This window comes from Rattus norvegicus, chromosome 16 (assembly GCF_036323735.1).
Source record: "Rattus norvegicus strain BN/NHsdMcwi chromosome 16, GRCr8, whole genome shotgun sequence".
NCBI lineage: Eukaryota > Metazoa > Chordata > Mammalia > Rodentia > Muridae > Rattus > Rattus norvegicus.
Window position 1 is genome coordinate 85,888,554 of NC_086034.1, and position 22,040 is coordinate 85,910,593.

General features: G+C 44.5%; 1 protein-coding gene across 4 annotated transcripts in view; it reads right to left on the bottom strand.

Annotated features, from left to right (window-relative positions):
• The window catches only part of Myo16 (myosin XVI), a 480,110-nt gene that overhangs the window by 302,126 nt on the left and 155,944 nt on the right, over positions 1-22,040 (bottom strand). For all 4 annotated transcript variants that reach the window (XM_017599990.3, XM_039094188.2, XM_008771384.4 and 1 more), the window contains 2 exons: positions 18,978-19,048; positions 15,115-15,258 (listed from right to left, as the gene is read on the bottom strand). In XM_017599990.3, coding sequence (XP_017455479.1) covers positions 15,115-15,258; positions 18,978-19,048 — 215 coding nt within the window. The remainder of the gene's footprint in view (positions 1-15,114; positions 15,259-18,977; positions 19,049-22,040) is intronic.

The window sequence follows — 22,040 nt, forward strand, 5'->3', positions numbered from 1 at the left end:
GGAACGGCTCAGAGTGACAGCTTGCTACAGCAGTAAAGGGAGGGTGTTCCCACCGGCCGTGAGGACGGAGGTCTCCACCTGATATCCCAGATCAAAGAAGAAAACTCAATATGGCCAGTGTGAGCATAGGTATCTAGCAAAGATGAATATAAAAACTAGAGGATGAATCACGTTATAAACAGGAACGAAAGTTAGAAGAGAACCACTGATGTGCCTGAATGGAAAGGGAAAGAAAAAGGAAGGAGGCCATGCCCACCCCTGAAGCCCAGAGGATGTTCATTATAGACTTACCCCCAGCATAAGCACCTTAGCCATCTGCAGGGGCTTTGAGTGCTTCCTTTGGGCCCTGAACTATCCTTTAAAAAATGAGGGGTTCTTGTCAGGACCAACATTAAATGAAAGGAACTGGTAGAATGCAGAAGCGTTTGGGGGACATTCTGCTCCCCACCACAGGCTGATGTTTGAATACTTACTTCCTAAATGTTTAGGGAAACTGCAGAACTGTTAGAAGATGAACTGTTAGGGAGGAACTCGAGCCTGGGGGTCCTTACAGGGTGTGGGGGCATCCCTATTTCCTGTCTACTCTTTGCTTCCTCCTACAGTGTGCAGTGAGGAGATAGGGAGTCCTTGCCACACACCCTGTCCTCCCTGGAGCCTGCCCTGTGCTTCCTCGGTGATGATGGACTCTACCCCTTCAAACCATTAGCCAAAATAAATCCTGCCTCCCTGAAGTTGCTTTTGGAAGCTGTTCTGTCATATTGATAGGAACAGTAACCAGCACAGCAGAGAGGAATTATGTATGATGATGCAATATGACATAATAATAAAACAATCCATAAAAAACATGTGTAGCTTAGGTAATGGTACGTGCATGACAAAACTGCCTACTAGTAAAAACCATGCTACTGAAGGAACTTCTCAGGGATGCAGAAGTAAGGAGACTAAGTGAGGACACACTTGACCTTCACTCCTCACCTGAAGCCCTTGAGTGAGGATGTTTTATTTCAGAGCTCACTGAGAGAGCAGAGCCCCAAGGGCTCTGAGGGAGGAGACTGCAGTCATTCTGTGGGGGTGGATGGAACCGGAAAGGGAAAGGACGTTGGTCATACCCTCACCTTTAATAAACCTGAAGTTTAAGCTCCTGTTAGGCCTCAAGAAGTTCATATGCCTGGAAATTATAGCCTGGGCTACAGAAGGGTTTCCAGGGGTTAGGAAAACAGCCCACGTTCCTCAGGAAGTTGTGAAACAAGAACCCATCTGCTAAAAGCAGCCATCTTGTTCGCCTCTGGCAGAAGGGAGGCATGGCTCTCCACCAACTTAGACACATCTCACATATCAAACCTATGCTGGCCTCTAGGTTCCTTTGGCTCCCCCTCACAGCCCATTCCAGCACCCTGGCCCTTCTCCTCTATTATGCTAGCTCCCAGACCGCTACAGTTCCTCGGTTTCCCTGCACCCAGATGCTGGATGATCTCCACACAATAGCAAGACTTCTCCCCTGCCCTCCTTATCCTGCAATTATCAACTGCTCTTCTCCACCTCTCTCTGCTCCCAAGAGACAGCCTTGGCCATGTCCAGTTGGCTTCCTATTTTCTCCCTGCTCTGGATTCTTCCAGATGCCTGCCCTCCCTCCCCCACAATAAAAACCTTCCCTCCATGTTAGGCACACTATGAGAACATGGGCCACAGAATCAAATAAGCAGGGCTCACAGGAGCTCACAGAGGCTGAAGCAGCAACCACGGAGCCTGTGTAGGACTGAGGTAGGTCAGGTCATTTGCGTATAAGCTATGGTTGTGTAGCTTGGTGTTCTTGTGGGGAATCTTATCAGTGGGGGTGAGGCCGTCTGTGACTCTTCCGTTGCTTTTGGGACCCTTTTCCCTCCGACTGGGTTGCTTCATCCATCCTCGACATGAGGGTTTGTGGCTAGTTTGATTGTAACCTCTTATATGGTGGTATTCGATGGATACCTCAGGAGGCCTGTTCTTTTCTGAGGAGAAGGGACTTGGGGGAGAGAAGGAGGGGACACTCAGATTGAGAGCTTAAAGAAATAAGTCTACTTTAAACAAACAAACAAACAATCAATCAAAATCAAAACTTCCACCTAATCATGAAATGAACCAGAAGCCTACATCTCTGAAGACATACAACGAGGTATATAGATTTGATGATTTCTCTCCATATCCTGGGGGTGGGGGCACAGGCACACAAAGACTATCATAGTACTCGACGGTCATCTCCCTGTGACACAGCCATTCATCATTTAAAACTGTATCCCTTGCATTTGGGTGGACGTTACCACCTTTCTCCAACAAATGTGTCGAATTTCAATAGGCCATGTCTTATGAAAATAAATAAGGAACAAAACTATCTTTTGAGGTGAAGGCCCAGAGCCGCTCTGACATGCCCCTACCAAGTCTCGTGTCCGTTAAATGCGAAGGTGAGAAGGAATTTAGACACATTAATGGTTATCTCGGGAGCTGGCTGGAGTGGCATTTGAATCAATTAATAGTCAGAATATAATTAAAGGTCGGCTATCCAATTAGAAGAAATAGTTTTACAAGAAAACCTATTAAGGATGTGTTTCTGAGAAAAGGCCAGGGAAAGGGTCACGAGGGAAGGCAGTGGAGAGCCGTGCCCTGCAGGAAATGCAGCTCAGTCTCATGTCACCTATGCTGCCCACCCTAGTAAGCCAGGCATGCCCTCCCGGGAAGCTTTGTGTGCAACCCACGTAGATGCTTGGCTAGTGTTTATTCAACAAAGCCTTGCATGAAACCAGTCAGTACCCCTAACTCATTAAACATTCATTTAATTATTGTCTGAAAGCAGCCTTTGTTAAATGCATGTCTGGCTGATCCAAAGAGTCCATACCTGCCCTGAGAAAATAAGGCCTTTTCCAGATTTACAAACAAACTCAAGGTTTGGGAAGTTGACATTTTCTGTTTCTCAGTGTGCTGCACTAACGACCTGAACATGTGATTTCTCCCTACCGTCTTAAGGTGCCAGCACCCTTACATACATGATGTAAAAGAAACCACAAGTTTAATTTGGTCTCTACCCTTGCAGGAGAGATGGGTGTGGTTTGCAGTTTTCTCCATTTTTGCCTAGCACGCCTGACTGGCTAACCAGGAATAGAACCTTCACATTGCCCAGGAGGTTTTCAAGGCACTCCCCCTCCCCCGCCTTCAGGACAGCACAAGCCCCTGGGTTTCCTTGCAAACCTGGCTGCTTTTCTCTGTCTTTGCAGCCTACTGCTTCCCCAAAGATAGTTTATAATTGGCTTACTTTTCAAATGCTCTTTCCATTTTTAGGGTCCACATTTCCTGGGTTGATCTGATTTCCTGCTGGCTTCTGTTGCCTTCACATGCAAATATGAGTCTCTCTGTCTCAGTTCCACTGCCAGCTGCTCCTGAGCTTCTCCGGGGTTGAGGGGGGGGCAGAGTCTCCAGGAACCCCAGTGTTTAACATGACCTACTAGAAACGCATGGCCCTTCACATACAGATTATCTGCTGTGTCTATACATATACAAATACATATACATATGAACTATATATTATATATATATAATTAAACATTTACTTCTTGTGGCACACATCAGTGTGTGTGTGTGTGTGTGTCTGTCTGTCTGTCTGTCTGTGTCTCTGTGTGTATGTTTAAGTCAGAAGACAACTGGTGGTATTTAGTTTCCTCCGTCCATCAGGAGGGCTCTTGGGGATCAAACTCAGGTCATTAAGGCTTGGTGGTAAGTTCCTTTACACACTGAGCCATCTTCCTTAAATCCTGGACATGGAAACGTTCCTAAACCCCACCCCTCTTGAAAGCAAGGGTGAGGCCATGAACAAACTTGCCATCTCTGTCCCTCTCACTCCCAGGGCTATCACTCAGGGACTACCCTCTTTTAATTTCATGAAGTGTCCCAGGTTGCATGTGATGGTCTACAGGGCAGGGCAGGTCTCGGATGTCTTCCTGCATGTGGTGGCCCAGAGATGCGTGCCTAGCCGAGGAAGAGCAGGACCCGTGTTTCGGCCTCAGAGCTCCCTGTATTTAGTCAGTCACAGTCAAAAGCTCTGATATTGGACAGAAGGCAGATCATTTGTAGAAATGCTTCAGTGTACTACATACTAGTAAGCGAATCAGTGTAGCACACAGGATGACCCACGGTAAGAAACCTTATTTCCCAGGTTCTGTCAGACTCTGAAGCAAGCACCGTGTCCAACTTGAAGCAGTTTCAATAAAGAATGTTACGTCTTTTTGTTTTTCATTTACTTATTTACTTTTGAGTTTTGGGGACTAAACCTGCGCCCTTTCCCCATTAGGTAAATGCTTTACCAACTGCACATCAACCACCTTTATTTAACTCTTAGCATGTGACAGGGTTTGTTAAGTTACCATGGCTGGCCCAGGAGCCCCAGCTTTCTCTGGAACAATTTAAATAACTCTTTCTGCCAGGTTTCAAATTCTGAGCTCACCTGTATGCCCCAAACTCACTTCGGGATGAGGTGAAATTAAAGACAACACGTAGGCTTTACCACAACGGTTTGGTTACATTACGAAATGGCACTCTTGGGCATTGGGCATTAGTATGAGGAAATGGGGCTCAGTGATGTGCAGCAGACAAACATCAGAGCCTGGAGATAGCCTCCCTCCTGACATCCTCCTGGTGTGAACTGCGGAATGACGGAACTGAAGTTACGCCTGTTCTCACCTCGAAAGGAGGCCGTCCGCTCTCGGGGATGGCCCTACGGTGTCTCTGGAGCTACGGAGGCTTTCAGCCCTGCTGCCTCTGTACCTCTTCCCTGAATGAAGTTCTCCAGTGTTTGACTACAATTTATGTTTCCCCCTATTACCCTCTGCCCAGATGATCAGAAAAAATGCTCTCCTCGATCGAGAGCCCTTTATACTCCCACCGGCATCCTTGCTGCATCAGCTTTGAACTACATCGAATGGTCCAGTGTGCTGGGAGGTTAAAGGCCTCCCTGGCCAGGTATACCTGATAGCCTTGTTTAGTCTATCAGTGATGTAGCCCTGGGGTGTATCTATAGCTGGGAGCCACTAGGGTAAGATAGAAGTCACCTTGTCCCCATGCTCTGGGCAGGTCTGAGTCGTCAGTGGCACGGTCTGTAAAGGCGTCAGTGGAACACTCTTAGCCTGGAGATGCCCTCCTCTGTAGCACTGCCTGTGTCAACTGGTTTAGTGATCACACGCAGGCGGGCACAGTCTCACTGTGGATGGGGCAGCCCGCAGGAATGCTGCGGGACTGAGGAGCTAGCTACAGGGCTGATTCTGAAAACCAGGCTGGGGCTGAGCCAGCAAGCCAGGCTGTACCCAGAGCCCATAGATAGTCCCGTCTTGGAGGACGACTGCACCAGGCGATCTCACAGACACTTTGACTTTGCCTTATGTTTCCTCGAAAGTCTGTCTTCACTTCTGCCATCAACTGGATAGTCATGCTAAGGATATTATCCAGCAGCTCCTCACTTCTGTTTCTGGTATAAACTCGATATAGATTTATTATATACCTGCTTCTTCCTGGCTGCCAGAAAATGCTTGATGATAACTTATTTTAGTTGATATCACTTACTTTTTCATTGACTTTAATGCTAAAATGTATATTTACTCCATGTGTTTTATAACGTGCATATTTCCACCTGACTCATGGCACTTAACCTTTCAAAGATTTTATGAACATTTTCAGTTGTGCTCGAGAGATGGCTCAGAGGTTAAGAGCACTGACTGCTCTTACAGAGGTCCCGAGTTCAATTCCCAGCAACCACCTGGTGGCTCACAACCATCTGTAGTGATATCTGGTGCCCTTTTCTGGCCTGAAGGCATACATGCAGGCAGAACACTGTATACATAAGAAGAAATAAGTCTTTTAATAAAGAGAAAGTCTTCAGTTGTAACATGAAAGAATCCAAAGACAAAGATGCGTCTCCTAACACTACAATGCTCTGCTTTTGCCCATGTTCCCTGTGAGTTGAACTCCCTTTGCATTTCTCAAATGTTGCCAACCCTGGTTCCTTTATGCAACATTAATTTCCACTTCATGTCTGAACGCAGTGGTCACTGCTTTCTTTCTTCCTGAGTTGTGTTATGACTGGCCTAGGATTTAACTAACATAATAGACTGACATGTGATCAAGACAAGACATTCAAGATATGGAAAGGCAGACCATACAACAGTGGTGTGTGTGTGTGTGTGTGTGTGTGTGTGTGTGTGTGTGTGTACATATGTCTCTGTATGTGTGCGTGTGTTTGTGTGTGTACATGCATGTGTTTGTGTATATGTACGTGCGTGGTGAATGTCGGTATATGTTTATCTATATTTGCATGTGCGTGTCTGCATGTGTGTATGTATGTCTTTGTGTGCGTGTCTGCATGTGAGTCTATGAATGTATTCTGTGAAGTAGAAATTCCCCCTCATCCACAAAAGGCCACTGGTACTGTGCTCACTTTCACACAGAGTTCTGAGACAGACTTCTTCAGCCCAGACAGCAGAACTCTTCTGAAGGTTTGGATATCGCTGTATTGATTCAGGGGAGATCGTCTGTAAAATCTGCCACAGGGATTTCACTTGGCAAGGCCTGGCTCAGACTTTCCAAATTAAATAATTTAATAAGGAGCAGGTTTCATCAAGTCTCCATGGAACATGATAAAACAGCTAACATATAAATTACCCGTACCATATTTCTATTAATATTAAAATACCCAAATGTGGCAGTGGAAATATATATATATATATATATATATATATATATATATATATATATATATATATATATGAAAAGGAATAAGGATGTCAAACTCCTAAATGAGGAGAGGATATCACGCTAAGGTGAGGAATATGCAGTGCGCTGGGTCTTACACCTCTGAGCTCCACACAGTGACTTCCTCTAAACAATGTTCTGATACTGTGTCATGTCCTCCGAGAATGCTTTCACACAGAATGTTTCTGTGGACTTCAATGTAAACGAGTGACCGACTCCACACAGCTTGGTTTATTAGTAGGTGTCCTACCCAGGAGCCTGGGGTGAGTTCTGTATGGAGTAGAGAGCACCACTGTCCACGTGTGGGAGTGAGTGGGGCTCAGGTCTGCTCCTCTGAGGACAGAAGTCAGACTCACTTCTCCATCTGCTTCCAGGAAAGCCACTGGTTATGAGGCATGTTCTACTGAGCACCCTCTCCACGGGGTCCCCGTGGAGAACAAACATTGGCTGGCCTCTCATCACCAACTCAGAGGCAACGAAAGGCTGAGAACTGCTTGCACCAGCGACAGCCCCTCCCCCGCCTCCAATCCCCTATGTATGAATCTGCCCTGTCACACAGGGGATGGGAAATGGCTGAATCTCACTGTCTGGAGACTGTTCCAAGACCAAAGCACAGGCAGAGACCACACCTGGTGAGGCTTACAGATGTGTCCTTATAAGTTGGAAGAGGCTGGCTACCTACCTAGCTACCTAGCTACCTAGCTACCTAGCTACCTAGCTACCTAGCTACCTAGCTACCTAGCTACCTAGCTACCTACCTACCTACCTACCTGCCTGCCTACCTACCTACCTACCTACCTAGCTACCTAGCTACCTATCAACCTACCTAGCTAGTTAGCTAGCTAGCTAGCTAGCTAGTTACCTACCTACCTACCAGCAACCTACTTATTGGACTCTTAATCCTGGGGCCTCTTGACCTAAGCATTGGCCTAAATTCCTATATCTGTACCCCATTATTTTGAGTAGTAGGATTTTAATGTGAGTTTTAGGGAACACAGTCTTTCAACATGTCATATGAATCCTTGAATTACTTGGTTAATTACTTGGGCATGGTGTGTGTGTGTATGCACATGTGTACCTTTATGCACACGCCTATGGTGCTTATATGCGCGCGCGCGCGTGTGTGTGTGTGTGTGTTTATATGTACACGAGTGATTTGTTTGGAGGTCAAAATACAACCTCAGACTGTCATTGTTCAGTCGTTCTCTGTTTTCTACTTGTTGCTTCTGTTGTGAGGTTGGGTCTCTCTTATTTTCCTGGAACCCACCAAGGAGAGAAGGCTGTGTCAGCCAAGCACTTCTGTCTCCCCAGCTCTGGATTGCAAGACTCCTATTGTATCTGGCTTTCATGTGGGCGCTGGGCTTGAGCTCGGGTCCTTGCGAGCAGCAAGCACTGTATCACCTGAGCTGCCTTCCTAGCCCCATATCCCTGTAATGTTAACAGCAACTACTGGGCCCCACCATCCCCTTCCTCTGTCTCCAGGCAAATCTCTTCCACACTGCTACCTAGCTATGTTCTCTGATAACCCTTGCTCAAAACTCCTTGTAGGTTTCCAGGCTGGGTTCCAAGCATGGCTTCTTACACACGCCGTTAACGCCCCGCCCCCTTTTCCACCTGCTGTGACCTAGAACCCTCTTCACGTCTCATTTGCTTGATTCACAACTGAACATTTATCCCATCTTTGCGTTTCACACCCTCAACTCCCCGAGGGTCTGGACAAAGCCTTGTGTCCCCTTGAATATCGGGCACCACTGTTCCAGTTCAGACTCCTCCTCCCATCACGCAGCCTCCTGCTGGTCTGGGTGTTAATTGGATTTCCTCTGAGCTTCTACAGCAGCCACTCCACTAACTCAGGATGAGTTTAAAACTCAGGATTTTTTTTTAGTGCTGCAACTTCCACCAACAGTGCTATTGCTGAATTCAAAGACGTCTGTTGATTATCCTGGTATTTATTCTCTAACCTATGACACCACTCAGATGTGTGCCACCACTCAGATGTGTGCTGCTCTGCCTTCCAACTAAACCCCTCTCCCCCGACTCTCACAGCACCGATGCACTTGGCGTATTCTCCTAGTGAGTGAACCCCGCCTTCCTGGGAACGAGGTTCCCTGCTTACGACTTCACGATTGCATCTTTCCTTGCAGCCATATACATTCCACTTCAAGTCACCGACAGAGGGTCACTCTTCTGTTTATGTTCCTTGGTGTTTCTGTATCCACCACGGTGTCACCAACACAGAAGGTGCATGCCAATGAGAGCTGCAAACCCACGCCAGGGAAACACGTGAGTGGACATTTCATCATCTGAAATCTATCCCTGAGTTACAACCATGAGACCAAATGCAGACATTGCACGGCATGTCCCTTTACAGGAGGACTCTCAGGTGAATTGACTTCACACTGGGTTCAAGAGGGATCATCGTCACAGCGGCACACAACCTTTCCCAGTCACGGTTCTAGATGTGTGACTTTCCCTTCCCAAGATAGCAATCCTAGAAACACTTCAGAGAAACCGACCAGTTACATCTCAGAGTAGATGCTTTAACCAAAAGCCTAAAGGTATCGGACTCGAATGGCTCCAGGATCGACAGTGGTTTGTCAATGCCTTCTTCAGTTCAGACGCCTGCTGCTCTTATTCTATGTCGCTCCTGGTGCAAAGATTCTACATTTCACTGGAAACGCAGACTTCTTAAATTATGAAGTGATAATCATCTGTGAGTACGAGGAAGTGGAAACCAAGTTGCCAAAAAAACCGTTCCTAAAATATTATAGCACCTAAATATGGAAACCGTGCACCACTGAATTCATGCTTGGGATGTTTTAAAATGTGGAAAACACTCAGGAAACTCTGTGAAAAACTAAACAATATGCACCTGCATAAATCTAAGCATTGAGTGTGTGCCCAACATAAATGCACATAAACACATGTACACACACACACACACACACATGCACAGACTTACATGGAAACGGTGCAATGTGAACATAGTATGAGTCCAAATATTAGGGGTATGCTCTACACAAGCACATGGGTATTCACACACACATACATATACATGTGTGCATGTACATGAATGCACATGCATATTCATACACACACTTACCTAGACACAAATAGACATACATGTGCCTCCAAGAGATACATGTACATTATGCACACATACATACACGCATATACACAATAGATACACACACAAAGAAAGAAAACTGGAAGTGGGTTTTTTGACAGGTAGGAGTGTTGGTGAACTTTCTTTTGTCAGTCAGTCTGTCTTATCTCTCTTTCATTCATTTTCTTTTGTCTGCCATGCTTCTGAAGTAATAGTTCTTACAGTTAGAAAAACAAAAACACCTAACAAAAAGGACCTTAGAAATGAAATACATCTGTATGTATGTTTATATATATATTTGTAATATATATATATATTATAAATACAGTTGTACTTTGTTGACACAAATGACACTTTAAAAATTAGCTAGCGTCAGGTATAGGCTGGGGCAACTTTCCCTTTTTTCTCTCGAATGCTTCTGAGTTGTTGTCAATATTCACATGAATCAATTCCATGATTTAACTATGTAAATTACAAATTTCATGATGCTCAAGTTTGAATTTATGCTTTTTTATTTTAAAATACTTTTTCTTTTATGAGAAAATATGATTAAAAGGACAGCATTAAGAATATTAGAGGGGCTGGAGAGATGGCTCAGTGGTTAAGAGCACTGACTGCTCTTCCAGAGGTCCTGAGTTCAATTCCCAGCAACCACATGGTGGCTCACACCATCTGTAATGAGATCTGATGCCCTCTTCTGGTGTGTCTGAAGACAACTATAGTGTACTCATCTACATAAAATAATTGAATAAATCTGTAAAGAAAAGAAAAGAATGTTAGAGATTCCCCAGTGGGACCAACCACAGAAAACACAATGAGAATGCAGAGAACACAGAAAACAACTCTCTTGGGTGCCAGTCCAAGTGGATGTCTACAACTTGAGTTCTGTACCTAATGCTCGTGAATGTTGCTGAAGAGGGAGTGGAACTGTCTTATGAGGAAGAGGACCAGAAAGTCTACCAAGAGATTGTATCCTCTAGAAGTGACTTCGCCAATGATACCTCAACAATATGGCTGCCCAAACAAGACCTGAGCAAAGAGAGTATCGGTGGACATGTTAACAAGAATGGAAGAGAGCTCATGGGGCCCCGCCCCTAGACAAAGAAGCACAGTTAACTAAGGAATGTGGAGATGGGAGAAATGGCCCTCCCCAGGAAGAGCCCTCTGATGCTTCTCATGTGGTCAGCTCTGAAATTATATAATGCAAGCAAACTAAAAAGACCCACCTGGTTGTATCTGTATGTTTATGCATGCATGATATAAGTAATACAAATAACTTTTAATTTAGGAAGAAGAGACCATGAATTTGAAAGGGTATTAAGAAAGGTAATGGGGGAGGTCAGAGGGAGTAAAGCAAAGAAAAAATGATAATTATATTTTAATTTAAAAGATAAATTATGCATATTTTAAGAAAGAATATCACAAATCTTTGGAAATATGGAGTAATGATAAGTACAGGACACAGGAAACCAAGTCAGCTTAGAGGCTGCTGGTGAGCACAGGGACTCAACTTCTCTGACACTTCACATGGTGTGAGAGAGTCATTAAAGAATTCAAACCCTGAAAAAAAAGAAAGAAAGAAAAAAATGACATCTATTTAAAGGGTTGGGGATTTAGCTCAGCGGTAGAGCGCTTGCCTAGCACGCGCAAGGCCCTGGGTTCAGTCCCCAGCTCCGAAAAAGAAAAAAAAAAAAAGAAAGAAAGAATAATTCAAACCCTGGTTCTCAAACACACACACACACACACACACACACACACACACACACACACACACTCTCTCTCTCTCTCTCTCTCTCTCTCTCTCACTCACACACATACACACACACAATCACACACACACCTATACACACACTCATATGCACACACACATATACACTCACATACACCCAGATACTCACATACACATATACATACCTACACATACACTCATACACACATACGCACATACCACACACACTAACATGCACTGCACACACTCACTCACACACACACACTCTCTATCTCACACACACACTCAAACACACATACCACACACATTAGCATGCACCACACACACACATACACACACCTACACATACTCATACACACACACTCATACATACATACCACACACTAATATGCACCATTCACACACATACACATACACTCACACACACTCACGCACATACACATATACACACTCTTATACACAGATACTCACACATGAATCACACACATACTCACACATACTCACACACACATAAACATACATGCACACACACACACACACACTCATACACACAAACATATCTATCATGTCTTACACAGCAACTTAGCCACACACTTAATGTTTCTGTCATACAAAGAGATTTTCTTCCATATCTTTAGGTCACACATTCTTTGAAAGTTAAACTAGAACCTCCAACCTCACATCAGCATTAAACTCTCTGAGAGTCAAGAACAGTGTGGCTTAGCTAATCCCCCCTGGCCATTTCTGCCATTAAGAATGGCAATGACATTCACGTTTACACAGTTACCACAGACTCTAAACAATCCCATCTTTGTAACTGCACCATGAAATTGACTACAGCCCTTGTACGAATTTGTCCACTGACAAATGCACCTGACGCACAGTTTAGGAGGTGATCTTTTATACAGGGAAGCCTGGCATAGTTCATTTCAAAGGAAGCAGTTTTTAAAAGTACATGACAGAAGATGAATTATAATATTTTTAAGTTACTGTGACCCTCTCCAAGTTGCAGCCTGCCCTTAGTCCACCCCAAGAGCTGCCATGGAGACTACACTGTAGTAGTCCCTAGCCTTATCCCCTTGGCTTCCTTTTAACTGTGAGAGTTTCTCAGATTTCCACTGATTTTTACAACCTTGGAGAAGAGAGGCACACTACTGCAGATTATGTACAATGGCCCTTGAGTGGGAATCACATGAAAACTACTCATGTCTCTGGGTTTCCGTGTCATGGTAGACCACGAGGGATGTAGACTGCCATTTTCATCAGACCAAGGCTGCCTGAAGCAGACACATCTCATCACGGGGGAGTTGGGCCGTAATTCCCTGTCTGAGGGAGCTCAGGTCACGTCCTGTGATGATTAGCTATCCTTCCTTTCTTTCCACACTGTCAGCTTTAGAACAAATCCACTGGGAACACCACAGTGTCTGAGAGAAATGGTATGTTCCAACTACTTGAGAGGAGATGATCCACAAGAATATTTCACCATTCATCTGCACAGTAGATCTATGCATTGCCTCCTGTTGGAACACAGTCTGAGAATGCAGTCGTCCAAGAGAAATTCTGAGTGCTTATGAGAAAAATCCAAGAAAACAAGCTAGGTGCATTGTGAAGTCAGTGTCTTCAAAAACATGCAACCGTTCTTAGAACATGATTTCTTGCTCTTCCCGAGGGTACTGGATAGGAATGAATTTATTCAGCGGTTGCGATTCATGTGCCTCTATGAAAAAAAAAAACCATTTTTTTTGCCACATGTGACTTGTCTTTGTGATTGGACAATCACTCATGCAATTCTTCTTAACCCTCAGAATAGAAATAATGCTCTGAATAAAATTGGCCATTGCATGAGACGTTAAGCCTGCTCTTCCAGGTCCATGATGCCAATCAGAGCGGCAAACACCCCCATTTATTATTTTTAAGCACAAGCACATTAATATTTATTGTTGCCTGTCTTGCATTATAATCTATTATGACTATCTTTGATTGTTCCTCAAATTGTCCCAGCCTGGGCCATTGGGAAGGGTCTCTTTCATTCTCCTCTGCATCCTTTGAAAAGCTTGTCTCCCTCCCTCTCCTGATAACAGAAACTCAGTCTTGCAAACTTATACCCCTTGCTCAGAACCAGTCAACTCTCCTCTGCTTGATTTAGGCTTAAATTACTTCTTAAATGGAAAGCTAAAATTATTTTTTGTTTCTCCTGAGAGTGTGGAGAAATAGGCCACGATTTAAGCAAATCCATACTCACAACGAGGTGTGGGGTTGAAGAACAGAGGCATCATGTTGATAGTTTCAGGGATAAACAGGGGTCACTTTCAAAGAGGTGGAGCATGAATTGAAGGCAGATGACTGCTATGGAGGACTCCACATGGAATCCAGCACTGAGTCTGGCAAGGGCATGTGGCATCCGTCTTGAGTTAAGAAGACTTGATGCTTCTTTAGAGAGTCACTCTTCTAAACATTTATTCTGAGGACTGGGATGGATGTCACTAGCAATTGATTTTCCTTGGAAGAGTCAGTTTAACTTCAGAGTACACAAACCTCACATTGATTTCCTCATTCATGGAGCCTCAGGGAGACCTAAGGAATTTGCTGCCTTGTAGCTCATCCTAACTATGAAGCCTCAGGCATCAGTTCTCATGTTCGGGTTTACTCTAGTCTCTGCTTATGAACATGCAGCACTGTTTTGGTGTTTGCCTTGAGGTGTGCTGTTTCCAGTCCTTAGTGGTATTCTGAAAGAAATGCTTCTCATGATCACAGACTCTCTGGTCAAAGTTTGGGGATCTTCAAAAAGGTCCACATAATGAGTCTTTTGAGATCATGACTCAGTCATGTAGAAGCTCAGAGTTGCCATGGCCAGGGTCTACAGCATCAATTCTGCAATGTCATAGCTACATAATCATCTGAACATACCTTCCATGGAGATCACATGAAGAAGCTAGCCTTTTGCCCGTACCTTCTTTAGAAGCTCTGGCATTCTAGAGGGATGGGATGTTGGCTGGAAAGGGAACCAAGTTTCAGAACCCTGCCTGAGCTTAGAAAGTCTACCTAGTGATGTGTATTCAAGCATGGGAAGAGAGGTGGTTGTGATCATTAGTCAACACTGAGTGTTTCATACACAATTACTGTATCTGCATCATCTCCACATCACCTTCCAACTTTCACTGTGTCTTCTTTGCTCCTTCCCAGATTCATGATCCCCTTGCAAGGCATGTTTTAAAAAGTCCAACTGTGGCTGCCTGCACATGCATTCTTGAGAACGAACGTGGCCATTCTATGAACATCGATGTGTACCTAAACATGCAACTCTAAAGCTTGTCATGACATGAACATGAGTTATTTTAGGAGGTTGTGGGTTGACAACATTAGTTTCTAAGTATCCATATTCTTGGGGCATGAATGACGACACAGACACACGCTTTTCCCAAACGTAGTGTGATACCTTGAGAGATATTATTAAACACACATCTGTCATTGAGTCTTCAAGTGCTATATCAACTGTATTAATTAATGTACTTACTAATATGAGCAACAGGACAATGTCAGGGTTGTCACAGGCACAGGCAATGTGCATTGGGGCCCAAAAGTCCTCATCCTGGTGGTTGACATTGACACCCCTGTCAATGAGGACTTCTGCGATGAAGACATTGTCATAGCGAGCACACTGAAAGAAATACAGAACAGAAACACAAGATATAGTAAAGCTGCAAACATCACTGACAGTTGGAATGTGAGAGGTGAAGCCAAACTTGTGTTCTCCATCTCCAGTGAGACTAGGGAAAGGGACAGATGTCAGACTGGTGGGAAAACCTGGCTAAATCTGGCTACAAATATTGGGGATGAGAAACTAAATTGGGGCAAATACTCCAAAGGTTAAAGCATTTGTTGATTAGGTTCTAAAATATGCATCTACATGTATTATTCTTCTGATTCAAAACATAGTTTATTAAGACTATTAATAGACTGATAGTATTTCTTTTCCATGATATACACTTTACGCAGGATTTATAGACATGCATAGAACAGGCTTTTTTTAACAAACCATTCAACTTTTCCCAGAATGATGACAATTCGCCCCTGCCCCCATTCACTGGGTAACACAGTGAGGAACACAGTCCCTGCTATGGAGTGACAGTCACCAGTGCCCCTATCTGCTACAGTCAGTCTCCACAGAAATGGCGGTCAATGACGTCCAGAACTCAGGAGGAAGGACTCAGGTATTGTTCTACACTTGATACTGAATACCATTCCTGCACTGGACCTGAGTTCAGTTCCCAGCATCCATGTTGGTCCATTCTCAACCACTGGACACTGTAGCTCCAGGGATCTGATGTCTGCGGCTGCTGCTGGCCTCCAGTCAGTCTCTCTGTCTCTCTCTCTGTCTCTCTCTCTGTCTCTCTCTCTGTCTCTCTCTCTGTCTCTCTCTCTGTCTCTTTCTACACACACACACACACACACACACACACACACACACTGCACACAAAGGCATCCCTAACTTGGAGTATGGGAATTCACACTTCCACACCAAACGTACTTGGATTTTTGGAACTTCACAGTCTCTCAAGGAGAATAAGAAAGTTAATTAGATGCAAAGCTGAAATCGACACTCCCCCTTCCCTAGTGATGTACTTTGTGATTCACACTTCTAAGGACTATGAATAATAATTTGACAGCAATAAATACCTTTAATCACACTTGTCTGAAAAGATTATGAGGGCTGAACATCCCTGTAGCGGCGTTCTTACAATATTATCACTGCTTAGCAAAGCCCGTGCTCCCTAGAAAGAATTTCCTCAAGCTAACACCGCTCCCCCTCAATCCATGTTGATCATCATCACCACAGCCAGCTTGTGATGACACTTTACCTCGCCAAGAAAATGAGCAAGATGCTCTCCCCAGTGCTTAGCAGGAATGGGAACCACATCTCTGCCCTGTCACCTGGTGTCATGTTTCCAGGCTCTCCGTCTAACTCACCACCCAGACTTCACATAATATAAAACATAGTGTCTCTTGTTCAAAGACTAAGCATTTCAATGACCAGGTCTGGTGTCAGATTCAAGGCCAATGACCTTCTGCAAAGAAACTCTCTTACCTTATAGCATACAATGCATGAAGCAATCGATCTTAAGTGTCTCTAAGACATACATGTGACCCCTCTTTCTTCTCTCTCTCTCTCTGTTGTTATTAGTGGGGTCACCTGATCATAGCACCAGCCCAGAGTCACCAAGCTCCTTAACTTGTCCACTGCTAAATCTCCTGTGTTCCTTTTAGCCCTCCTTCCCTGCTTCTCACCTAAGAGAACTTAGCCAAAAAACATGATCTCTCATGTATACTTCTCCAGTGTAGGGAAAATTATTGCCCCATGGGGCGAAGAAAAGCCTAGATAAGTTCTGAGTTCACCGCTGGCTCTCCTAGAACTACCTGTTCGTTTTTACACTTCTTTCTAAGCAGTTCTTCATCTTTGTATCATCTATCCACTATCAATCTATCATCCAGGCATCGGTCACCTGCCCGTCTATTGTCTTTTATCTCACCATCTGCATAGCTATTCTATTATCTATTTATTTTTAATCTATGTGTTTGTTCTTTCTCAATAATCTCTCCTATATCTATCTACTATCTAGATGCTACTTTACCTATCACTGTCTATCTATTTTTACCTCTCTCCAGAGTCTGTCAGTTTATCCTCCCCAAGATCTTCCATCTGTATCTATTACCTATCTTATGATCTATGTAAATATCTCCCTCCCCCTCCCTTCACCTCTGTTCGATACCCTAGCTTTCTGTGTTCCAGTGTGCCTTGGATAATTTTTGTAGCAGCCATCTTGACATGGATTCCTTAAAATGGATCCATTAGTAAAAGAAGATCTCCAATTTCCATGGGATTTCACTTCAGCCTGACTGTGGCTTATGAATGCCACAGCATAGCATGGGGGAGCATCGGGAAATCACCCTGTTGAGCACTGGCTGGCAATCCTTCTCTTGGTTCATGAGCCAATGTCAGAAACCCACACCATTTTATTAAGGCTTCCAGAATCCCACTCTCCACTCCATAATTCTTACGAAGACTTTACCCTGAAGATCCCTCTAGGTTGTCAACATGAGACAAGCTCCCTGGAGCAGAGGGCACAGTCGTGGTTGCCTTGGTCACTATTTCCAAGGTAAGCATCCAGTCTTTGACACCTGACATTTGTTTGCCATAGGAATTTTTTAAGAAGTGGTAGTCAGAGAGACTGAGATAAATGTGTTTACAAAAACAAGGTTTTAAAGAAGTGAAAGACATGCAACCCAAAATATTAATATTTTTATGGGATCTATTTCAACCTTAGCCTTTTGGGACATTTAATTTCATCTAAATATTTTTCAAGACCATTTAAGAGAAATGTCGTGAGGAAATCAGCACTTAAGAGTATGGTGCTCGATGAGTAATATTGGAGTTAGATAAATACAACTCTGGGGAAGCCCAACACTCTCTACAGCTCTTTCTTTCATCCCACGTACATGCACTGTGCAGCCTCCTGTCAAGGCAACAATGTAACAGGATGTAATCAGGACCTGGTCTGCAGAGCATCAGGCATCCCAGTGTGGGATGCCCCAAGGCTGGGCTCCCCACGTGGCTGTTCACACTTGGCATTCTCGATGGCTAAATTGCCTTTCTCAGCACCAAAGGCATTCAGAAACCCTGTAATTTTTTTTCTCTCCAGCAACCTGCAATTGTTCCTTTGTTTTTATTTACTCAGTAATCTCTGCTAAAAGAGAGTGTAGGGTGAGGCTCCCTCCTTCACCTAACACTGGGTTTCTCTGTATGTCTCCCAGACCCGACCAACCTATCCACTCACAAGAGCATCACAATGACCACCTCAGCCTGAGGTGAAATCTCTTAACATAGCCCTTTCCTTCCTGCTGTGGTCTTGTTGAATCTTTGTATTCCATCGGCTAAGTCTAAAGTAACTCCATCTGCACTAGCCAGGGCAACACTGTATCCTAGGCAGTCTTTCATTTGTGTTCCTTCATTGAGCCCTGCCTGGAGAGCTCAGAGCATCATCTGGCGAGAACATGGAGAGGACTGTGACCGTCAAGATCTATTCAGAAGCAAGCATGATGTGTGTGTGTGTGGCCTAGATAAAAGATTCAGCAGCAGAGTGAGCTGAGGCTTGACACTCTTGTTCCCTCGTCTCCTTCCCAGGTCAGGTAGGATCCAGTGACTTCCCCTCCCTCAGAACATCAAACTCAGGAGCTCTTTAGCTCTACCCACCATCTGAAATGTGTTGATTTTGCTTTCTGGTCATTGGTGGATGCTCAATCTAAGACTGACTTTTGAATCCTTAATTTACTCACTGTCTAAGGTGTTACCACATGGCCCTTTCAAGTGTCAGTTCTTACCAGGTGAAGTAAAGACCCTCCTGAGGAAACAAGAGTGTGTGGGTCGGCCCCCTCCTTCAAGAGTTGAAGCACTGCAAGAGAAGAGAGAAAACAGAGTTGAAGAAAAAGTGTGTTCCACACTGAGCCCAAAGGGGCCAGATTTCAGCAGCAGCTCTGACAACAGCTGTAGGGACCACAGGGTGAGGGCAAGCCACTGTCAGATCCCACACTGCACTCATATAATCACAAGTGTTTCTTCCGTGCTCACACCTGTTACTTGACATGGATGTTTGATTACCCACTACAGCCACAGAAATTGATAAGAGAGTAGAATAGAGTACAGTGCCTTGTTTGTAAGCACAGGGTTTCTATGTCCTTCACAGAATGAAAGAACACATGTAAATAAGGACCCACTTTCTAGCCTCATGAGGGCATTGTTTTGCAATTTGCAAGGACCTATTACTGGCTTAAAGCAATGCAAGAGTGCATTTGGCACAGTAGGTCTCCATTTGTGCCATTAACCCTTGCCCGTGATTCTTTTACTGTCACTGACCATTACGGGACAAAGCCATAAAGTCCAAAGATCAAAATATATACCAATTATCAGAGCAAACCAACAGCTGGAAAACGACCCATGTGCCCATTTGATAGCAAGGTGAGTCCATTAGCACGTGCAGTGTCAGGGGGCTCTGAGGTCTGCTCTAGTCTCTGCTGCTTACAGCAGCCCAATGGGACAAGCCTCCTAGAAATGTCCTTAGGTTCTGAGGCACTCCACTGGTCTCACCATCAGTAGCATATCCGTGGTTAGAAAAGCATGGCGGATGCACTTGCCACAGAAGAGAACAAAGTAGCAGCTGGCCTTGCTGCCATTTAGGTTTAGTTACTATTGTTGCTGTATTTTGGGGTAGGTGATTCTATGTAGCCAATTGGCCAGGAGCTTCTCAGTCTCCTGTCTCAGTCTCCCCAGGACAGGAATTACATGAGCTAACAGGTCCAGCAAGAGCCTCTCATACTCCCAACTGTGACAGTTCTGTTCAATGTGCTCAGAAAGTCTACAGAGTTTCTTCTCTAAGACCTGAAATCCAAACTGGAGGTGCTGTTCTCTGTATTAACCACAGCATCCGTGCCTCTAGGTGACTTCTGTTGCTGTCACCCTCACTCCCAGTGACTCCAAGGGGACATGCAATCTCAACAGCCTGTCAGCTCCTCTACAGGCTCCAGCCACTGAAAGCCACCCTGTCTGCTAGTGTATGCCGTGAGCCAGATGGGAACAGCCACGTACCATAGATAGGACCTATGGAAGCAGCCTAGAGTGCCCATCCTCAAGCCTTTCTCCGGTCAAAGCACCTTGTGCCCAAATTGTTCTCACTACAGAAACTAGTTGCAGGCCTGCTTTCTGAGGGACCAAGAGCCACACATACCCTTACTTATTGAGGGTATAGCTGCCATTTCTATTCACTAATGAGGGACTTAACATTTCCTGATGATGCTCTTTCTTCAGTACAGGATTTGCTTTCAAATCCAAGGTCCAGTTTGCCGAGAAACCTTCTCAGAGGTGGCAGGACTGCATACAAATTGCCAGCTGCTGCCACTCTGAGACAACTGACTAAGGCAAGCATAAAGGATAGCTTAGCCACCCGAGACTCCACTTGTCTTGGGTGATACACAGCCCTCTTTGAACTTGCAGTCCACCTAGGACCCATACCAGCATCGTGGTGTGGGCATACCTGCTTTGAGCAATGAAATTAAGTTACTGCCCTTAGTAACCCTAACTCTGGATAATGGGGTCAAGATAAGCTATGCTGGTTTAGGGGTAACATACAAGTTAGGCAAACTTGTGAACTTCTAGGGGAAATCTTATAGTTACCATCTTATTTCTGGGCGTAGTTGGGCATGAGTATAATAAAAATAAGATCCTATCTACCCGGTGTTAAGAGACTGTTATTATAATATTATTCCCATGCTTTACATGCAGAGATCCAGGCACTTATGGGACACAGGCACTGGGTGGTGGAGTATGGACTTGAACTCTGGTGGCATCAGGAAGACCCACTGTCAAGCTCCACAGGCTCTTGCACACTCAGCAGTTTTCAGAGGAGACTCCAGAGGACAGCCATTAGCACAGACTGTAATAGCTATGTATAATAAATGAGATATTTCCAAACTATTTCATAGTGTTGTTTCCAACCACGTTAGAATTAGCTATTTCCCCAGAATCATTATGATAATTAAGGGGATTTAGGGGGAAATTAGGAACACACAGAAAATGGAATAATGTTGAAAATAAATTTAAAAAAAAATAAAGAAAAGCTGGGCATGTGTCTGAAATACCTGCCCATCTACATAGTGAGCGACTGTCTCTAGCTAACTAAAGTGTAACGAGTCCATCTACATAGTGAGGGACTGTCTCTAATTAACTAAAATGTAGAGAGGTAATTATCAGGATTCACTAGGTGAAGTCCCTCTCCACCATGTCAGATGACCTGACTTTGACCCCCAGTGAAAGAACTGACTCCATACAGATGTTCCCTGATGTACGAGTGTGTGCACAGACACAGATCTAAATAAGTAAATAAATTAATAAAATACTGAGGGGAAGGAGGCCAATGCCAACTTGAACCAATGACGGCAAGATGTTTTATAACACAGAGTGAGTGTTTCTGTTTTTTCGGGCACACAGCACAAGGCGTGATGAAGTTCCTGCTCAGAGCTGCTCACGGTACCCAGGGCTGTGTAGCACTTGTGTTCTGAAATGAGCATTTTCTTCACTACTGTCCCGACAAGGGCTCTGGCACAGTGTGGAACAGAAGGGGACACAGAGGAGTCAGGTCTCCATTCTTTACAGGAAGAACTTGGGGTAACCCCATGTGGGGGCAATGTCGGCTGGGTTTATGTAGCTGCTCTGTGGGAGAACTCACTTGCCACAGCCACTCCGTGTGGAGTGCATTTACTATGGGAAGGTTTAGTGTTTTTAGTGGATCTACTGAGAGGCGTGATTGTGTCATTGTGCTTATGTTAAGGATATGCCTTCTTTCACTGAATGGCTACTTGTACATAGCAATGGCCTTGTAACATGGTGTGACT